Source organism: Botrytis deweyae, assembly GCF_014898535.1.
Source record: "Botrytis deweyae strain B1 chromosome Unknown BDEW_008, whole genome shotgun sequence".
Classification (NCBI taxonomy): Eukaryota; Fungi; Ascomycota; class Leotiomycetes; order Helotiales; family Sclerotiniaceae; genus Botrytis; species Botrytis deweyae.
Window position 1 is genome coordinate 1,220,573 of NW_024066215.1, and position 20,498 is coordinate 1,241,070.

Consider the following 20,498-nt stretch of genomic DNA (forward strand, 5'->3'; position numbering starts at 1 on the left):
AATTCCCTATCGTTATCAAATCCCAGGCACTTACCTCATCGAACGCGGCACAAATACATAATTGAAAGGCACACGATAGATAGCAAGCTTCATTTTACAGCAAGCGAATGCCATGAGAGCTTCGATTTAAGCTACCAATATAGCATATAAGTTGCATGTAGACCTTCGTAGGTCCATTTGATAACTGCATTGTAGTGACAGATGCGTTCAGTATACATACTGCTCATACCAATAAAACAAAGCTAAACCCATCATCTAGGGCGATTTTGACCCCGATGTTTTGAGGGAGGACCCAGCTGAGGGCCTTGAGCCGATCTTTTCTTGGATTTCTTCGGTTGTGGAGGCATCCCAGGTAATTTGCGAACAACACCTTTAGGGCCAAGACTGCACTGTTAGTAAGCCATCTAGGAAATGAGGACATCCGGGACTTACACAAATCGAGGCTGCACACCTGCTCGTATACATGCCTCGAAAACGTCTCTTGGAAGAGGAGCTTGGTTGTTATCAGCCAGCCAGTTATTACACAACACTAGGAAGATCTCTAGATCGGCATCCCAGAAATCCAATCTGTACCAAGGTTCTTTTCTGTCTGCCAAATAGATGCTAGTTGCATGGGAGAAGCATTCTGCCTGTGCCTCAGAAGCCCTTACTTGCACCTGATCTGTCGGAGCTGGTGAGCTTGGAGGCCACCCATTACTAAGAGTGCGGAGAATTGCATGGTACGGGGTTGGTGGCTTTCCGTTTTTGTCGCGGATTCTGATCTGTTAGCCGTAAAATCTACAGCGCGTAGCTGCGAGTATCTTACTGAAACAATTCTTTACGCTCGCTAGAATTCAAGAGAAATTCTCTCCATTCTTCGGCACTCAAATCTATTCCGCCATTCCTACGTATGTATTGATGGAGGGTATGTTCTGGCATTCTGAATTTCATCGTATCAATAGCCAATTCTCTCTTCTGGTTGATTAAGTAATTTTTGATCTCGTCGTAACGTGGACAAGAAGGTATTTCTTCGTCGTCGTCTTCTTCTCTCTCTTCCTCTTCTTCCTCTTCTTCTTCTTCATCATGTTCTTCGTTCTCCTCTTCATTTCCCCCTCCTGGAGGATAGGGTGATAGCAAGTAGCTAGATTCTAAATTCCCGTGAGCAATTATTGCATTTCTTATTGCATGGGCGCGCTGCTTATAAGAGTTGCAGAACCAATCTACAATGCTTTGGATTTGATCCGTCGGTCCTGTTCCTATCATTGTGGTGTCTAGATCTATATTTTCGAAGCCAGCAGCAGGTGGCTCAGGAGGTGAACCATCTGGCTTATTGATGGTTCTTTTCCCGTATAGTTTCGGGATATGCGTACTTCTAGGTCCGAATCTATGTTTAAGAATTAGCAAACCCAAAGTCTGTAGTCTTGCAGAAACGACCCACACCGCTTTGTATGTATTCCACCAAAGTTGGTTCTGAATATCAATAAAATAAGTCAAAGTTATTGGCCATACATGTGAAACAAAATAGTCTGGAGGCTTTCTAATGAGAATCAAAGGATTCGTTGTTAATGGCTCGGTTACTGATTTGTCAAACTCGCTCCTGCTTCGATTAGCATCATGTCGCAGGGGAAAGGTGCAAAATTCAAGTCCTACAGATAAAATCCCATAGGCGGAATGCCCCGACAAGGCACACTATCTTCCCGCAAGAAATCTTGGGCGATGCCACCGAATACCTTTTAAATGTATCAGCTCACTGTGAAACAAGAATGAAGTTAGAACACGGGGTAGTCTCACAAAGCTTTCCATCGAGAAGCCTCTATCACCAATCAGCAAACATCGACAGGATTCGGGGATTTATTCGAAGGCAACACATACAATTCAGAGGTTCTTTGATGTTCGAACCATGGTTCCAAGTTCTGCCCAACGACATCCTCACCATCTGCTCGTATGCCCCATTTCCGTAGACAATCCCAAAAGGCATGCTATGTTCAAAGTCAGCGCGAGGATGATTCGGTCATGATCTCTACATGTGTGTAAACTCTGACAGAACTTACGCAAAGCTCATGCAGCATGGTGGCCGCAAATCTATATACAACTATCATTCGCTCCGCCTCAGTTATCTTGACATTAAATAATGGTTCCAATATTTCAAAAGCCATTGTTATACCTATTCCTCTTTTGGTAACTACATCTAAAGCCCCATTTGTGTCTGCGAACTGGAATTCATCTGGTAATCCAGATCTGGTATCTGTGTGTCCACTACTCAGATCTAGAACAACGTCATCCCGAAACCTTTCAAGCATTCCTTGGACACGCATACGCTCATCAAATTGAGCACATATCTCAGGGCGTCGTAATTTGAATCGTTGATATCCCTTCTTCCCTTGTAGTTCGGGTGGTAGATCAACTGGGTCTACCTCTTCCATTTCTCCAAAGAATAAAGCGTCAAACCTACAAAGTCAGCATTCTGTTACACCAGCAACCAGAGAAACCCACCAAGGCCAAGTATACAAATTTGCCATAAACATCGTTGTCAATTGCAATGATGGTACCATCATATTCCAAACTGTATCATTTTCCCACTACCATCTCGATTTATCAGCATTCATCCCATCATTTTGGATTTCCCCTTCTTACAGCGTCCCAGTATCCTTCTCGCCCATTTCCAAGCGGGTACCTAGCCAATTGAGCAGGCAATTGCCGTCTCCATTTCGATCTTTGCAGAATCGGATGAATAGGACAGGTCAATTGTCCAGTTGCTTTCAATTTCGAATACGGGGCAAACGCATCGTGGAGATGGAGTTCCTGCGTTGTAAACTCTAATCATTAAACAAACTGATGTCAGTCTCATTTTCTCGAGGAAATAAAAAGGTGGAGAGGTGGTACAAAAGCAAAAAGAGAGACATACCACCAAATCTTTGAGACTGGTACCATTTTAAATCCTGGTGCGCTTTATGTTTATAATAATTCTCATATGGAGGCGGGGTGATGGGCGTAATACCACTTTTGAGTAAGCCGGGAAGTCGATGTAATGCTTTATGGTCTTCTCCAGTAGGATGCGTATGCGATTCTGCGAGGTGAGTATATATTGATGGCTGAGCGGCCATTTTGAGACGTGAATAATCTTTGCAATTTTCGAGCTCCGTGGCTCAATGAGAATGAAAGCTTAGTTTTTCGTGTGTTTTTGTTTTCTTAGAGCACCGGATTGGTGTTGGATAAATTCCATTGTTAGAGGAAGCGAGGATCTGAGTATCAAGTCTTGCCTCTTGCATTCTTTGTTGTGAGGCATCTGATATAATAAATCCTTTACCGTTTGATTTTCTTTGTCAAGAGAACTAATGACCATTTGTGCTACGCACTTTTTTTAGTCTTGCCTTTATACAGCATTTGGATGACTCCTCAAACTCTGCGTTGGGGGTCAAGATCATGTGGTAGTATTTTACATCTTGATGACCACAAGATTCATTGAGATAGAATACATAAAAAGTAGAAGATAGATGAAATTCAAGTCCCTGGACATCCATTACTCATAAACATGTACATCCCATGTACGAGGCGCTTCTTATGAGTTTTGTTGCACATCGTGAATCTTTCCCAGAAAATCAGGTGCATCATTTTGTGTGCATCGAAGTTTTGTTGCATATCTCTAGCTTAATACCAAGACTCTTGTGTGATACTAGCGTCATACTCGAGGTGATTATCTACGCTTTTTTGAAATCTCATTTCTTGGAATTGAGTAACGATCCAGCTTTGATCCGAGAATCAGGAAGGTGGTTGCAACAACTCTACGGTTTTCCCAGCGCATATCGGTTATCTGATGGGTTTCCGTTTGGAGCAGGTTCTTATTATACTGGACTACCTGGGTCTGTGTATGTGAAGAAAGGAGTGAACAGGTGAGGAAACTGAATAATATCAGCGAGGAATGTTAGAAGGAAACGACGGAATGGCTGAGTTCAATTCTGAATCGGTGTTGAAGAAAGGAAAGTATGCATGGTAATTCAACTTTCCTATTCAAATTTCAATCTACTACACAGCTTCGATCTCTATACAAACATAGAACATTGAGAAGAGGTAGGGTTAGTTTATAAATGACTTACTACTCATTTTCTTCTCGACTAGAAAAGCCGTTGGCATGAATTTTTTAACTTCATCGCAGCATAGCAAAAGAGGGGAAGAAATTATTCGGTAGTGCGAGATTTTATTCGAGGTAACATCAAATGATCATCACTGAGTCTTATGAGTCCCCCGTAATGGCATCATGGAAATTTGAAAATGACACAGTGTTCATAGACAAGTGAAGACGACATATAAGAAAATTAAGCCTTTAAGACGTCTTGATTAGCGAGGCTCACGAATACTAACCAGAGATCATCTGATTCTAGCCAATGAAATTCATTCATCTACTCCTAAACATAGAATCTAGCCTGGTAGATCACCAGCGATCGACTAGTCTCTTCACGCTATCTATTTGGGCAGCTCATGACATTTCCCACACTTTTGAGAATTCGAACAATTTTCTTGAATCCCTTCTCTTTGTCCTTATTGTAATTCTATGGTCTCATTTCAATGTTTCAACCATCTTCAGTTCATTAAAATTCCAAAATTCATCATCCACATCATCTTTACAATATAGCCATTACAATTTTCCCCTTTTAACTCATCACGAGAGTCATACATACGCCATCCGCCAATTTGATAAGACCTTGTGATTCTCGACACAATACCAATCTAACATCATCACTCCCATATCATCTCAACGGGGTTCTCTGATACATCAGTTACACCGGAACAACTTTTCGATTTAATCAACCTCGTCAATTCCATCATTCTGCCGTTATCCAACCACAGTATCCTCAAAATGTCAACAGAGTGCGAACTCCTAGCAAAAATATGGTGCTCGCCAACACCTTCAGCACCTCTCGCAAAGGCACTTCACACTGCATGCCTATCATACCTCGAGTCGGTCAAACTGCCAACATCCTGCTCAAGCCCTAAGACCCCCAGGACTTTACAAAGCCTACCTGCCGAGATCCAATTAATGATTATCGGGAAATTAGGATTTATAGGAAAAACTAAACTGCGACAGACGAACCATTTCTACAACAGCATCATTCCAGCTCCTACTCCCACTGACGAAGAACTTCGTGAGTTAATCCTTGCTACCGAATCGGAAAATTATGCAATAAGAAAGCAACTATTAGCTTGTAATAACTGTTTACGCTTGCAACATGTATCCAAATTCGGAGACACTCAGAAAATAGGGAAAAGAATCCGCGATGGACCGCAGTGCCATCTTCGTCTCTGCCTGCAGTGTGCAATATGGAAGGGATTATATCAGCTTGGTAAATTTATCCAAGTGGGCGGAGAGGATGTGTACATTTGTCGATGTAGGAGAGCTACACCAAAGGCAAACCTGCCCTCTAATTGGCTTACTCATAAACGATGTGCGGTTTGTTATACAAAAATAGAAAAATCACGGCAGAGAGAAGACAGCAAGCGCAAGGATCTATTGATGGAATGTATGGCATGGATGAAATGCTTCACTGCGGACCAGGTACGAGAAGAACAAAGGGCCCTCTACTTTCATTTTGGATCCCGACACGCGGATTTCTAGCTGTCTAGGGCATGTAGACGAGGGGCTTTCCTGATAAACTCAGCCCTTGAGAATTTGAGGAATAAACTCGCAAATTGGGAAAGCTTCTTTGTCCTTTCTTCGCTTGAGAAAAGACATAGAAACATGGAGGAGCTAATGATCACTACGATACTAAAGGCACTGACTTGTCGCAATTTGGGTTTCCCAATGCAGATTTAAGAATATGCACAATATTTCAAAATCGTATTGTCTTTTCCACTAAACTTCGTACGACACCCAGATCATTCCACCACGACGCGCGTCAAAACAATCACAGCCATAATTTAGCGACCATAGCCTTAAACAACTCTCTTAACCTCTTCTCCAACAACAAGTAAAGGCTTCTCTGAGCTAAAGTTTGGAACATCTCCCATAACAGTTGGGCCTTCGGCGGCTACACCGGCAGCCCATGCCTCCTTGCTCTCGAACCAAAAAATTACTTGCCTATTATCCATTGATTAGCCATCATACCACATGAGCGTCATCCGCTGTCCAGCCATTATCTTCCTAGATATATATACATATATATCGGGAACAAGAACAGCACACAAAACTCGAGAAAAACATACATAGAGTATCCTGCGCTCTCATCCAACTTGGTAACAGTCCAATTCTTCAATCCGTGAGAGCCCCATTTCTCTTGAACAAGTGGCATATGTTTCTTCATGTAGTAGTCTAAATCGAAAGTCGAGGTTTCGGTCTTGGGGTATATGACGGTGACGATTACGGACATTTTGGCCGGTTTATTCGATTGTTTTAATATATAAATTGAAGGGGTATTGGAGTTATGAGAACAGAGTTTAATCCACGAATTGTCAATTTGTTGTTGTTGTCGTAGGAAGAGTTGAGATTAAGGAAGGAAAGAAAAAAAGAAGAGGGGTTGCTGTCAACACGACTAGTTTATAATCAACCCCGCACCTTCTTCCGTGCACGACGATAGCACAAGCTTCCGTACAGCCAGAAAGTGTACAACTCCGAAACTATATACGCTAAATCGGTGTTAATAAATCAGCAAAATCGATTGTGTCTTTTAACTTCCACACGATGAATACCTACGGACTCACACACTACCTCCTGAGTAACATGTTAAATACTCGCTTGCTCACAAGCTCTATCAGATTGTAGATCAGAAGTGTTTACTTTTTCCTGAAAAACACGTGTAGAGTTCTCTCCTAATGTTCTATTTACTGGGCGAACGAGTACTTTAATCGCGCCTCTGTTGGTCCGATCTCAAGTGGGATTTGTGTCACAATTGATAAACAGATCTTCAGGATTATGCAGTGTGACGATGGGTGGATTCGCATCTGGTAATCGTGGCAGGATATCTGCACGTGACCACACGGGAGAAGAGGAAAGAATGGTGGTATGGGCAGAATGAAATGACGTGAGACAATGCTCAATCAAGACTCAAGAGAGCCTTGTTACTTTTAGTTATTAGAGACGGGGAGGTCAAGCATGAGAATTTGAGAATCAAATAGATAATTAGATTTCTAATATGAATACGTAAAATACGACCAGCCGCATTAAAGAATGATTTCACCACCGGAACAAATAATTTTCTTCCCAACTCGACATCAGCGCCTCCTATCATTCTCACCATGGCATTCATTTCCATCATCTCGCCCTACATATCCATTATGCAGGTCAACTGCATCCCAGCCCCTCTGTACCATTCTCTGAGCAAAAGAATTCCTATCTAATCCTCCTGCAAGAGATGTTGAGATTTCATTGTTAGGTAAAGCCTGAGATTGGAATGGTCGTGAATAATGCGATTCATATCCAGAGAAGTGCGTTGGCTTTTGATTACTAGGCTCTGAATCTATAACCTACATCGTCAGTTTATTGAAAGCAGCACAGACAGCAGGAGACACGTACCATTATTCAAACCTAATTTCGATACATCAATAAGGCCCAGATTTCTATAGTCTCCCAAGCTGGCAGACCAGGTCTCATTTACCCCTTCTTCACTTGTGTTCGATGTAGATGGCGCCATTCCTTTGAAAGGATAGCTGGAGAGAGAAATGCGGGGAATTTCTTTCGATGTCTTTTTCCACGGTAGTCGGGTAGATAAGGAAGTTGTAATTGGTTTGCTGTTGTTCATGTTGGCTCGCTTTCCACGACGACGTAGAAGCCAAGATACGAGCGCAAAGACCAAGATAAAGGCGACTCCACCACTAGCACCCCATGCGATGAGTCTCGTATCGGTTGTAGTGCCGGAAGGGAGGGCAGTGCTAGTTGTTGGAGATAGGGATGTGGAGCTGGCTGCGTAGAGAGGAGAGGTCATGGAAGAGGAGTCAGGAGATTTTTGAACGGAGCTTGATGTGGTTGTGAATAAAGGTAGTAAATCAGAGGGGTACGTAGTGTCTGATGAGATATAAGGTACTGTATACACTGATATTCGGACAGCTGTGAATGTCGATATCGATGTTACAGTCACAATACTGGAAACAGCTGCCATGAATGTGCTTTTATTATTGGCAGCATTGCAGTCGGTCAATATTATACTTGGTGGCGCAATTCCGGTGGAAATTGGGATACTGGATGGGGTGAAATAGAGAATTGAGGAAGTTGTAGGCTCAGCGCCAGAGTTTGAATAGTTCGACGAAGACTGGGTCGAGTACCCTGTACTGTTCCAAGGTGTAGTCCTTGACAATTTTGGATATGCTGATGATAGAGATTGATCAGTCGTAGATGCTCCAGGTGGGGTCGTCATAGAAATTATAGAGAGTGGAAAAGTTGCCGTTGGAAGGATGCTCGTCTGAAACGTAGTACTCTGTGAGCCAAGAAAGCTCAAAGTATTAGTTACCGACTTAAATGCCGCAGGATATAGATGAGCTTGAGGGCAATTGGTAGCTTTGCTCGAGCATGGATCGATATCACAACACCCTTGAAATGAAGGGGTCTGGCGTGAACATATCCACCAACTTCCAGAAGAACAATACACGTTCGGCCAATAGGAGCCAAGATTCATTGATCCTTCGTCTCCAGCTTCCCCGTGTCCGAGTCCAGCTGCTCGAAGGTCGCTCGCTGGGCATCCTTTATTGTTGCATGGGTTGCTTGTGCAGCATCCAAAAAAGGTTGGTGTTTGAGCTGTGCAGGTATACCTATAATTTGATCATTCAGTATTGTTATATGAGATGATAGATGAGCACCCCACCACTATCAAAACATTTGGTTAGTGATGGTCTGTAAGACAATTGAATGACATGCACAGGACGAGTAGTCGGAAGAGATTCGAGCAAGTTTGTTTAAAAGCGAAGAAAATGTTATACTCACAAGACCTCCTAGAGGACAAGTACCCATAGTATTGTTTGTCATATTGCCTGAGTATAAGTGGAAGCCGAGTAGGATAGGCTATTCTGATGAACTATACGGTATTTAGAATTTCAAGATAGATTAAGAAAATACTAGAAAATCTTTGAGCTGAAGAGTACTGGGGGTTCCGGTAAACTTTTTGTAAAACAAAATTGAGAAAGAAATGGAATTTGGACTGATTAGGAATTCTTTGCTAAATTTGTGAATCAACAAAAAAAAATCACGAGAGACTGATTCACCTCTCTCGAATATAAATTCGTGCGGATATTGAGCAGTATTCTTTGAACATCCCATTATTCATTATATTAAGTACTATGTGAATAACGATGACGGTAAAATTTGTGAGGCAGATCTGAAGAAACATATGTGAAAATGAAAAGCACCCCACTTCTCAATATCACTCAAATGCGGTCCTATATATCTCAATTTCTGGAAGACCCCGACTTCAAAACTTCCGGTAATGATGATCGGAAAGGATCCTCAGATGTATCTGGCAGTTCTACTGTCCCTGGTCGAGAAAAAAATGATCTTTGTTGAAGAGGTGGGGATTCGACTTCATGTAAAATGGAAGAGTCGATCTCATGGTAATTAGAAAAGTCTGGAGATTGAGGCGCCGATTGATATGGTGGAGCAGGACTAAGAGGCGGAGATGATGGTATCTCTGATACTGGGCGATAATCTGACAAATCATTAATGAGACATTCAGCTGTTCTTGAAGCAGTTGTAATTACCTTTCTGCGACGCTTTAGCGTCTGAAGGGCTATCTTCATATACGAAAGGTGATGAAGTTACTTTAACCACGGACATATCTTGAGGTGGCGGTTGATAATATGGCTCGACTGCGCCTGCCAATGGAGATCTCTTTTTCCGTCGTTGGACACAAAAGATAACTAAGAGAACAAGTATGATAACAACCACTCCCCCTAAAGCACTCCCTATAATTGCAGTAATTGGTAATTTTGAGTTTGAATTGTGCCCAGTTGAATTCACTGTCGCACTCGCTGTAACCGATTCTTGAGATGACGGAGCTTGAGTCGAAGTAGAGTAAGCAGCAGAATTTGTTACAGAAGATAAGGTAGTCGAAGGGAAAGAAATTGAATGAGATGCAGAAATCGAAGATAGTGCCGAAGATGATGAAGTCGAGGACGATAAAGTCAAAAGTGTCGAAATAGGTAATGATGAAGTGCGGACAGATGAAGACTTAGAGGAAATTACAGAGGCAAATGTAGCTGGAACGCTATTGAATGCTGCAGCGTAGAGCCTCCATGATGGACAACCGTTCTCATGACATGGATCAAATTTCTCGGTCGAACCAGGTTCATGGCTATCATCACAGCAACCTTGAAATGACGGAGTCTGTCTGGAGCAAGTATACCAGACTCCTCCGCTGGGGCAACCCGCATTTGGCCAGTACGATCCATCGTTGCTAGAAGCATCCGGACCACCCGCTGTTCCCATTCCTGCAGCTAAGAGGTCTTCTTCAGGGCAACCAATTCCATTACATGGATTACTGGCGCAACACCCGAAAAATGTCGGCGACTGATCTAGACATGTCCACCTAAAAATTAAATCTATCAGCGATATTCTGGGCCTCGCTACAAGATGAGGCTTACCAATCCCCGCCGAGGGGGCATGATCCCATAGGAGTCATAGACATCTTTTTTTTTTTTTGCTTAGTTGATGAAATTATGATCAGGAGAAATTTGGCAGAAACTTCTCATTAGATAAGTGCTAAGCAGAAGAGTCGACTGAAATTCCACGTACCAGATATGATGGAGAGGATATAAATACAGGTAGCTTAGAACGAAATATATGGGGAGCCTTGTCTCTCAAGTCTGATGTGGAGGGTATCAGGATTAGTGGCTTGCATTAAAACGAACAGTAACGGGACCAGGACCAGGAAGTTGGCCTAGCATTGATTTGTGAAGAGAACATTCCATCTGTGGGTAGTACACAGAGCTCTAAGTGTGAGTAAGCGTGGTGTGTTGTACAACAAACGGCAACTTCAACTGCCATTACCCGTTACAATGTTTGCATCTTACATTTACTGACAAAACTCGCCACATAAAGTCCTAAAGAAGAAACCTGCAGACAATACAACGAGCTCATCCATCTCAGACGAATGAAATGTGTCTTAATTTACCAGTGTTTAAGAACAGTGATATCGGAGGTGATGTCACAGATTCATGATGGATGGTTTGTATTATCCCGCAAACATACAGGCGTTGAACAAAAATATCAATTTCTTGTTACCCCATAAACGTCGACAGCTTGATTGATATCATCAGAATGCGAGGTCGACAGGTAAACACTGGCACTTGACCAAACTCCTGATTAATGATGACTAGAAGACTGCAACCAATTTCTGCGGCTCAATTTTTGTAGTCGATCTTTCATGCAAGGCCTAACGGATTGATACTTCAATTCCTGCTTGAGCTCCTGCTTCGAGCTTTTCCGGTCAAATACGGGAATTGAGTCTGCCTTGCACTGCAAGCTAATACTCTGACCGGTTCATTTGAAGTGGGGTGATTTTTTCGGCAAGCCCGATTGACACAACCTGACAGTAACATCTAGCCTGATCGGACTTGATTTGGACTGTAACATAAACGCGACATGAACATGAGAGGTGCGATTGAATTTGGATCCAATGATTGCTCGCAAATTCTGGCTGATGTCAATCCTCTCTTCGAACTGCAAACTGCGGATACAAATTGACCTGCGGAAGATAGCCTCCAATCTCCTGTCCCGCTTTCCCTTCTCTCAGCCTTTCTCTCTCTCGCAGACAGGACGTAACGAGAAGAAAGAGTAGGTATATTGACACCGTTGGGCGATCCTGCCAAGAAAACGAGACAAAGCCTGAAAAATCATGAACAGTACATTATCGATGCAGCTAAAACCTGAGCGCAGATTTTCTGAAAGGCTCCATGTTGTACCACATGGAGAAAGTGATTGCAGTGGAATTGGTTTTGTGAAGTTTACACGTGCCGTTGACCACACTAGTACTAACTTGGTTTTAGCGCAAAATACCATCATAGTCCACGAAACGTGACACTCTCGTTTTACAATCTAGTGATTTCAGACATCTGCTCGAGGAGTCACGAAAGAGGAAGTACTGGATATTCTGGGGAAATAGACTTCCGAATGAATAAATGAATAGTGGATACCAGCGAAAGAGTTTTGTTGCTCATTCTACAGTTCACCACGAGCAACATTAATATCGTGAATGACCCGCTTCGTGACGCGTCAAACACATCTTTTCAGGCGAAGATTCAGGTTCTTGTTCAAAGCACTCGGATTATCACCAGCATTAGCCAGCCAAGATCAAGCAACTCGATTTTGATCTAGTTCTTTGTAAATGTGAGGCTCCGGCGGACAATGGACGCTCCGCGGAGGCGGGCGCGGGCACGGCTCTGTCACGTGCGCGGATATAACACATGTATATATCCCTCTCTACGGAACTTAGCCCAGGTTCCCTAAAATATTCAATTCTATCTCTACTTTAAACCTTCCAAGTTCTCCGATTCCTACGATTACAACTATTTCTCAAAACGCCCTTTTCTCGATATCCTATCACGTGCCATCAAGGACAGCCACTCCCATTGAACAAAGCTTCGCACTCATCATGGGCGTCTCAGAGCTTATCGATTCTATTAATCTTGTTACTAGTAAATCTAGTGAGTTGAAAGATGAAGATCGAGGAAAGCTTCTTAGTGCGTGTGGAAAACTACAATCAAGCCTAGAGGGCCCTCGGGATAAGTTGATGAAGATGATATTCTCAGTGAGTATCAATCCTTTTCACATATCCAAATTGTTTCTGACGAAATCCCAGTCACTTCAACCAGTAGCACTTAGCCTCGCAGTAGATATGGAAATTTTCGATACGGCAGCTGCTTTGTCCGCGGCTGGGAAAGAAATTCGAGCCGAAGATCTTGCTTTGCCAAAAGATGCCGATACGTTGCTTATTGGTAAGTCTCAACTTGAAGAAATTAAGGATTATAAGGAACTGACCATTCATCAAGTCAGGGTCATGAGACTTTTGGTAGGAATGGGTTACTTCACTGAAATAGCCAGAGAAACCTACAAACCCACGCCACTAGCAAGCGCTCTGGTCACATCATCTCCATATGGCCAAGCGGTGATTCACTTGTATGTCACAACTAGTTCAAATTTTCTCTTCCATATCTAACAATCTCTAGCACAACCCAAAATGAAGTTTTAGCTGCTCTCCCAACATACTTTGCCAAAAAAGGCTATCAGAGCCCCAACGATGCATACGATGGTCCATTCCAGTTTTCTCGACAAACAGACCTCCATTGTTTTGATTGGATGGCTACTCAACCACGCATTCAACATGCTTTCAATACCGTGATGACCATTCCCCGCACTATTGGTCGCACAGCGTGGTATGAGTATTTTCCTGTTGCGGAAAAGCTTAAGGTAGAAACGCCTACAGATCCACTTATAGTTGATATTGGAGGAGGAATTGGACATGATTTAGTTCGTTTCAAGGAAGCACATCCAAAACTTCAAGGGAAACTTATTGTAGAGGATATCCCGGTAGTGATTTCTGGTATCGCACCAAACTCTCTTCCTGACGGCATTGAAGCTCAACCATATGACTTCTTCAAACCACAACCTATCCACAATGCAAAAGCTTATTTTCTCGCCAACGTCTTGCACGATTGGCCTGACAAGCAAGCCTCTGTCATCCTCGAGCAGATTAAGGATGCGATGGGTAAAGACAGTGTGTTATTGATCAATGAGAATTTGATGCAAGAAAAGAATGCATCATTCGAGAGTGCCTGTACAGACTGGATGATGATGGGGGGTTTTTCAGCATTAGAAAGGACAGAGAGGCAATTCAAGGAGCTGATTGAGAGTGTGGGGTTGGTTTTGGTGAAGGTTTGGGGGGCTCCAGGTGTAGAAAGTGGACCTTGGGAGGGAAGAAGACTATTGGAAGTGGCCAAGAATGATCGAAATGACTGGTAATCTAGTACCATTTGTTCGTTAGATAAGCTATCGAGGCTATCAAATTTTCTGTGTATCATGTCAGATACAAGATAACGCAACTCAATGTAACGGTAAAAAAACAATTAAGTAATCATAGATCGGAATCGAGATTACCGAATACCTTTCCTTGGTAGTGAGCTATAGTTCGTGAAGCTAGCTGATAATATCGATCAATCAAAAAATTGAAAGGGTCTAATTCATTAAGGGTAACATCTCAAGAAGAACAGGTGGGGTTCAATGTAACCAACCCAGGGGTGCCTAAGCGAGCTCTCTCAGATGACACTTTTTCGGGTAAATCGGGTTTGTTTAACATTTCTCACTCAATAAATCACCATCCCCTTCAACTTCCGCAGGTTAATGCACCCTCATTTCAACTTGACAACCCTCAATTATTTTATTGAAGATTTAATCGAAATTGTTGGGATGAGGCTGATTCGTGCCGTAGGGCTGCATACAAGGTTGACACTACGTCATCTGTTGAACCTCGATCCGATAACCTAAATTAAGAGTTGGAGATAACCCAGCCTTGTACCAGGATACATCATACTCGTACATGGAATAGATGGGCCATAAATTCGTGAATCAGTATGGAAACTCTCGAAAATTCTTCAAGTGTTTTACGAACTTACTACAGAACGGATTCGATATGACGGCAACGACTTGACGTTTGTTCGTTGGTACAGCTATACCGGTTACGTCGAGTCAAAGAGACAGAGAACGACATTTTTATAAATGCCGGAGAATTGTTTTGAATCACCAAGTCGTGGAATTGCACCTTGTACCACCTTCGCACTAGGTACTATTTCAGCTTTGGTAAAGAGATATATAATTCTGGGGGCCAATCGCTAATACAGATAGGCTATCAAAAGAGAAATGTATATAATGAGTCGCAAAAAGAAAGAACCAGCCGAATCCGAAGAAAATTCTCGAAGACTCCTCCAACCAAGATTTCTCCTCATTTTCCTTCACCTTGCAAATCTATTTTGGAAATGGAATTTTTTTCTTGACGCACAAGCCCGACCTGAGTTAAATCTATCTGTAAGGGAATTACAGTCGTATACATAACCTCTCGATGGAGGCATTTTTTTGGCAGAAACTTTTGTCCCGAGCATCCATTACTCGTACGAAAATCGAAGAAATCTGGCAATACATCGCACGCAATAATGGCTGAGCAAAAGAAGCCGACACGACCCATGGTCAAAAACGATGAAATGCCCCTGTCGCATAGCAGCCAAGTTCCCTCAAAACAACTTATTTCCCTTGGAGTATCTGGTTTACATTCGAGAGATAACACTTGTTGTCTCGAATGTTTTGAAACTATCCATGCTATAACAAAGACACAATCTTTGCTGTCGAAAATTAAAACCAGACTGGACCAGAGAACTTGCGATTTGCGCGTGATTATGAGCAGGCGAACTCCTTTCTCTTTCTGGATCCCTCAAACATTCGGTCCAGCTATCTTGATGTGCAAGCACGTTTTGCTATAACAAGGCCATCGTTTGATCTTCGAGGTGGGTGAATCAAAGCATATTCTCAGGCGAGTCAGGGAGTCTGTGTCTTTAAATGGTCCAGGAATGAATGGTTACCGTGGCGCCACATCCTAGCAGGCATGTCGTATTCCGACGCTATTCGAAATATGTCAAGACTCGCAGATAGATATTGAGAGGCTAAGAAGAAAATATGTTTTTCGTGTAATAGGGTTTTATGCAGTGCAATCAAAGCTTGTCACTTTTTTTGGTGGATTTTCGAGTCGCTTCAGAAACGATACACGCCTGGCAGACGCTGCTAATTTGTTCGACCTAAGAAATAGTGTTCTCATTTTCCGATACGGTACCGGCTTTTGATGGTGCTTGTTCTGAGTACCTAGGAGAAATTGAACGGTAGTACGGCCATCGAGGAAGACAACATTCGAGATAGAGAGGTTGGGACTGATGTAACTCGTCATCGGTATTTAAAGGCTTCCGACAAAGCCCCTCCGATTGGTCGGCTTTATCATCGCTTCGCGATTCTTGCACGACCAGTCGCCATCCATTAACTCTGAGTCTCTGTTAGATAATAACAGGGGTAAGGCATACTGTGCACTTACGTTTCATCAATAACGAGTATTTGGTCGCTGATATATCTTGATCTAGAAATTATAGTTATATCCTTCCATTCGATCGGTAGGCTGGTGAGCAGTTAGTCGTCCGCAGAAATATGATGAGAAGGAAGCATACCGTCACCTCATCATGATCATTCTCATACACCCATCTTTCCAGCTGGTATTGAGTTGTCGCCGGAAGGGTATCGAGAGTGGTAGCAGTAGGGCGGCTATAAACTTCCGTGACTGGGGAATCATAGACACTCTGGTAAGCAATCGCCGCAGTCGAAGCATTATATGATGATGGTGTAGAGAGTGCAATGGCCTGAGGGGTAGTGACAGGAGCTTCCCATGTCCATTGTGGTAAAGTGTGCCTGGTGAATCGGGTATCGAAGTGAGTGGGAATAGGGACATGAGCACCTAGATGACGGAATCCGATAAGATCGTTATCAAAATCACTCGCAGATAACGGACCGTCGACTGGTCCCTGAAGCACTTGCGCTGGTGCTTCGAGATGAAGATTGGCCTCATTAGAACCCCATTCATGAGGACTGGAGGCGACTTCAACCTCGATGCTTCTGTCGACAACCATCATGGAATCAGCGCCGAATTCTTGAACCCCTTCATCGATCTGCTCGTGAGATATGAGTCTTGCTTCAGAATGCGTGATAGTATTAACATCTTGACCCTGGTCATCGTTGCTGCCCAGATGCGCGGTGGGTTCATGAGAGGTTCTCTCAGTACCAGACCTGGAGAGTGTCAGTAACACTTCACGCATGAGCTCGAATTAAAGCAATACTCTTTTGTCCTCTGCTTCGGCTTGCTAGCAGTTTGTCTTTGATTTCTTGAATGCTTGGCCATGATGGATGTTTGTTGTAAGGGTTGATGATTATAGTTAAGTATGTATATATAGTGGTAGGGATCGTTTGCTAAAGAATATTGATGCTAAAATGCAGAAAAGTGTTGAAAGTTTATGTGGTATGTCTGCTAATAGTGACCAGATATGTACGGGAGCAAAGATGAAATATAGTATGCTCTGGGATAAAAATGGGATAAAGATAGGATAGAAAATTATCTAGATCCGGAGGAAGCAGATAGCGAAGTGTGTGCTATTGAAAGTAATGAGGATAGAAATATATATGACTACTCGACTCTGAAAGAGCAAGGAAGATTTTGTTGTGACCGAGAGTGATATGTGAAGAGCGGAGAGTGATATATGTCCAGCATTTTAGGCATCTAATGTGGTTTGCAAACCATTTGCGGCAAAAGGTTCGCGTGCGAACCACTTGCAAACCATTTTGTTCGGCGTGAAGTGCAACCAATTTTCAAAGTTTAAGTAAGTTATCTCGTCATGCCGCCTTACACCTCGAATATCTAAGGGGCTCAACTGCAAGCCACGGCAACTAACCAGGTGAATGTAAATAATATTTCTCTCACTACCAAGTTCAAACGCCACAATAGAAGGGTGGCAGGGCGTAGAGAAATAATTATCACCTCTACACCGCATTTACATGGTCAACCAGTGATGGGAAGTTTCGTAACGGCATCTACCTGACTGACGACCAGAACCTAGATCGGCTTTGAAAAGACTGCCATTCCTCTACACGCAATTATATTTCCTAGTATTTCCTCGATTTTCCTTAAGCCCAATGAATGTATATTACCATCATATATAATAGATTAAGTCGGGTACCCTACTTTCGGGCCACCCCCCTTTTGGGCCATCCTTTTACACCAAAAATCACTTTTTAGGCCTATTAATATTTTTATTAATGTTCAATACAATTTGATGAAAATTTGTATATATATAATTTAGATCGATTTAAGCTTATTCTGAAATTTTTAGATTTTTAAGATTTTTCTATATTGAGAATTAGAGCTTCAAAATATCGATTTTTAAATTTGTATAGGAATTATATACAAATTTAAGTTTTTTATTAAATCTTTAATAAATTTTTAACAATATTAATTAAAAGAAAACTATATATATTTTTGAAATATTTAAACTTAAATCTATATAGAAATTCAAAAAAAAATTCAAAAAAATTAACAAATGTAGAGATATAGTATATAATGAGTTTAGAATAATATAAATAATCTTTGTCATTTTGAGGGTACCCCTATAAATATTTATTTATAAAAGATTTTCTATTTTTTCTGAATTTCTTATATTAAATATACTATAAATTTATAATAAAATTTTATAGTTTATTTTTAGCAATTTTAATTAAAAAATTATTAAAGATTTTATATAAAATTCAAATTTATATATAATTCCTATATAAATTTAAAAATCGATATTTTAAAGCTCTAATTCTCAATATAGAAAAATCTTAAAAATCTAAAAATTTCAGAATAAGCTTAAATCGATCTAAATTATATATATACAAATTTTCATTAAATTCTATCCATAAATAAGAAAATTATAAATTCCATTTTTGGTGTATTTTTGGTATAAAAAGTAGCCCAAAAGGGGGATGGCCCGAAAGTGGGGTACCCGACTTAATTGAGACGATAGCAATATACTGGATCCCGCTCTTCATATGATTGCGAGTTTGAGAATATCAATGTATGTATGTAAAAGATGGGTTTGGATTAGTTTGTTTCGAGTCTTCTTGCTTCGATAATCACGCAACTAGCTATCAAACATTTTTTTTTCAGTGCATGTACAACAAAATACAGCCCATATTCTACTGTAATTACAACCTTGTGAATCTTCGCTTTTCTTGGTCTTGGTTAATTTTCAGTCTCTCACTAGCTTTCAATTATCACATCAATCATCCATCTTCCCGAGTCTGTCTACCGATATTTATTATATTCTTTTCCTAGGCCTTTTCACAAGGTATTTTAATCCCTGAGGTAGATAAATGGGGGATTCTGCTATTTTCACAAACATCTAGAAATGATGGAATGAAATGTACGAATAATCTTGGTCATCGGATGCATTGTCAATTCCAGCCTTCTTCTCTAGAGATAGATTAATTTTGTTTCATAAAACAAGCGCTAGCGGCGGTAATTATTCACAGAAACTGGGTTTAGTTTGCGAACAATCCCTACCTGAAGGTCCGGCACAGCAGTACAAATGCTTAAAATCCTCCTTGGTTGCTAGTGATGAGTCTTCTTTGAGCTGCATCGCTGCGCCGCACCCTGGTTCGTTAGATCCTTGGTCCTGTAAATCTGACCCAAAACGAACAAAGGGAATAAAATCAAAGAGCCGAGAGAATTGTGATGATTTTTATATACTACAGTATCATCTTTCGGCAAACACTGGCAAGCTTATTGTTCGACGCATCATTAATGATTAGCACCCCACCAAAATTCCAATCTTGAAGTTGTCTTTTAGTCTCGTTCCTGATTTTCCCTAATAGAGTATGGAGGGCAGCGCTGATCGACCGAGAAAATTTTAGATTAATGCGTCAAATAATGTTTCTCTTAGATCCAAAAAAATCAGATAACTAGTACCGGTACCTTGCTTTGGCTCACATCATCATTGAATTTTGTGTGAAATTTCCAGCTACTACGCGTGGTTCATCCCGTTAGTGTAGTGATACAACATTCCTAACGCTCATTAATGCAAGCGACAGGTTTACCACAAACATTACCTGGTGGAGTGTTCAACCACAATGAAAATTTGCCACTTTCGACAGTATAAGATTATGGTCCAAACAGAAAATCGACAATCCGATCAGGTTTCGCAGATTATACACATGAATTGGGCGAAGATAGTGTATGCGCTGGCTCCAATGCGCAAGTATGAAACCGTAAGCAATTACAAACATAGGCGAGCACTAGTAAGGATGGCCAAATTGAGAGAGTTGGCTATGTTCTCTAAATTACGAGAGTCACCTAAGTATTGTTCATACACTGATCTATGCTGCGGTATCGATGCTGTGACCAGAGGAGAACCAAGGGTCCGTACAATTCTTGGGCTGATGGAATGTTATCCTGATGGTTCTTTTCTACATGGTTCCAAAAAGTCGGTTTCTGGTTGTGGAAAGGCAAACTTTGCGCTCCGGCAGTGTAGGCAATAGTATACTACAATAAAACAATGACGTGTATAAAGCTTTTAATATAGTAGTTAATATATATTAGATAGTTGAAAACTCATTACCATAGGTATTACTCAAAACTGATATCTACGAAAATATACGAGAAAATTGAAATATAAAATAAAAAGATAATACTAATCTCAATAAAGTCTAGATACTTAAAAGATATAATACATATAATAGCTAACTAAGAATATAATACTTTATTAAAACTTTTCTTTTCACCTCGATTAATTAATTAATTCAAGAAACTCTTTTCATAATTCTATAATATCAAAAAGATTAAAATATTCAATAATATTAATTAAATCTAAAGATAATTTCAAATTCACATATTTCGGCTTATTCCGTACCAATTAGAAATCCGTATTTTCATATCTTATCAATAATATTCAATATTAGAATAATATTGAACATCTTCAATAATTTTGAATTT

General features: G+C 41.2%; 8 protein-coding genes across 8 annotated transcripts; 3 read left to right on the top strand and 5 right to left on the bottom strand.

The window, feature by feature from the left end:
* Positions 1 to 251: 251 nt before the first annotated feature.
* Positions 252 to 3,083, bottom strand: EAE98_004545 (uncharacterized protein; the record flags this gene model as incomplete). The annotated part of the gene is made up of 11 exons (XM_038952165.1): positions 252 to 384; positions 433 to 756; positions 806 to 1,363; positions 1,418 to 1,576; positions 1,630 to 1,709; positions 1,771 to 1,792; positions 1,852 to 1,958; positions 2,031 to 2,427; positions 2,473 to 2,558; positions 2,614 to 2,795; positions 2,885 to 3,083. The coding sequence occupies 11 exons, from the start codon at positions 3,081 to 3,083 to the stop codon at positions 252 to 254; spliced, it is 2,247 nt and encodes a 748-aa protein (XP_038811701.1).
* Positions 3,084 to 4,834: 1,751 nt separating this feature from the next.
* EAE98_004546 (uncharacterized protein) lies at positions 4,835 to 5,590 on the top strand (the record flags this gene model as incomplete). The annotated part of the gene is made up of 1 exon (XM_038952166.1): positions 4,835 to 5,590. The coding sequence occupies one exon, from the start codon at positions 4,835 to 4,837 to the stop codon at positions 5,588 to 5,590; it is 756 nt and encodes a 251-aa protein (XP_038811702.1).
* Positions 5,591 to 5,757: 167 nt separating this feature from the next.
* EAE98_004547 (uncharacterized protein) lies at positions 5,758 to 6,825 on the bottom strand. The gene is made up of 2 exons (XM_038952167.1): positions 6,178 to 6,825; positions 5,758 to 6,052 (listed from the first exon to the last, which is right to left on the bottom strand). Exons 1-2 carry the CDS (start codon positions 6,339 to 6,341, stop codon positions 5,908 to 5,910), a joined length of 309 nt encoding a protein of 102 aa, XP_038811703.1. The 5' UTR covers positions 6,342 to 6,825; the 3' UTR covers positions 5,758 to 5,907.
* A 357-nt stretch (positions 6,826 to 7,182) lies between these two features.
* Positions 7,183 to 8,926, bottom strand: EAE98_004548 (uncharacterized protein; the record flags this gene model as incomplete). Its single annotated transcript, XM_038952168.1, has 4 exons — positions 7,183 to 7,427; positions 7,484 to 8,644; positions 8,713 to 8,767; positions 8,885 to 8,926. 4 exons carry the CDS (start codon positions 8,924 to 8,926, stop codon positions 7,183 to 7,185), a joined length of 1,503 nt encoding a protein of 500 aa, XP_038811704.1.
* Positions 8,927 to 9,345: 419 nt separating this feature from the next.
* On the bottom strand, positions 9,346 to 11,300 carry EAE98_004549 (uncharacterized protein; the record flags this gene model as incomplete). The annotated part of the gene is made up of 4 exons (XM_038952169.1): positions 10,688 to 11,300; positions 10,537 to 10,580; positions 9,655 to 10,481; positions 9,346 to 9,602 (listed from the first exon to the last, which is right to left on the bottom strand). The coding sequence occupies exons 2-4, from the start codon at positions 10,578 to 10,580 to the stop codon at positions 9,346 to 9,348; spliced, it is 1,128 nt and encodes a 375-aa protein (XP_038811705.1). The 5' UTR covers positions 10,688 to 11,300.
* Positions 11,301 to 12,545: 1,245 nt separating this feature from the next.
* EAE98_004550 (uncharacterized protein) lies at positions 12,546 to 13,912 on the top strand (the record flags this gene model as incomplete). Its single annotated transcript, XM_038952170.1, has 4 exons — positions 12,546 to 12,701; positions 12,753 to 12,888; positions 12,943 to 13,069; positions 13,120 to 13,912. 4 exons carry the CDS (start codon positions 12,546 to 12,548, stop codon positions 13,910 to 13,912), a joined length of 1,212 nt encoding a protein of 403 aa, XP_038811706.1.
* Positions 13,913 to 16,061: 2,149 nt separating this feature from the next.
* On the bottom strand, positions 16,062 to 16,874 carry EAE98_004551 (uncharacterized protein; the record flags this gene model as incomplete). Its single annotated transcript, XM_038952171.1, has 3 exons — positions 16,062 to 16,100; positions 16,150 to 16,762; positions 16,813 to 16,874. The coding sequence occupies 3 exons, from the start codon at positions 16,872 to 16,874 to the stop codon at positions 16,062 to 16,064; spliced, it is 714 nt and encodes a 237-aa protein (XP_038811707.1).
* Positions 16,875 to 19,636: 2,762 nt separating this feature from the next.
* EAE98_004552 (uncharacterized protein) lies at positions 19,637 to 19,845 on the top strand (the record flags this gene model as incomplete). The annotated part of the gene is made up of 2 exons (XM_038952172.1): positions 19,637 to 19,774; positions 19,795 to 19,845. 2 exons carry the CDS (start codon positions 19,637 to 19,639, stop codon positions 19,843 to 19,845), a joined length of 189 nt encoding a protein of 62 aa, XP_038811708.1.
* Between the last annotated feature and the right edge of the window lie 653 nt (positions 19,846 to 20,498).

Excerpts from the sequence above, each read along its gene's own strand:
- EAE98_004547 (XM_038952167.1), bottom strand. The coding sequence starts at position 6,341 with ATGTCCGTAATCGTCACCGTCATATACCCCAAGACCGAAACCTCGACT. Across the intron at positions 6,053-6,177 it reads GAGAGCGCAGGATACTCTAT|GCAAGTAATTTTTTGGTTCG; the intron begins GTATGTTTTTCT and ends AATGGATAATAG.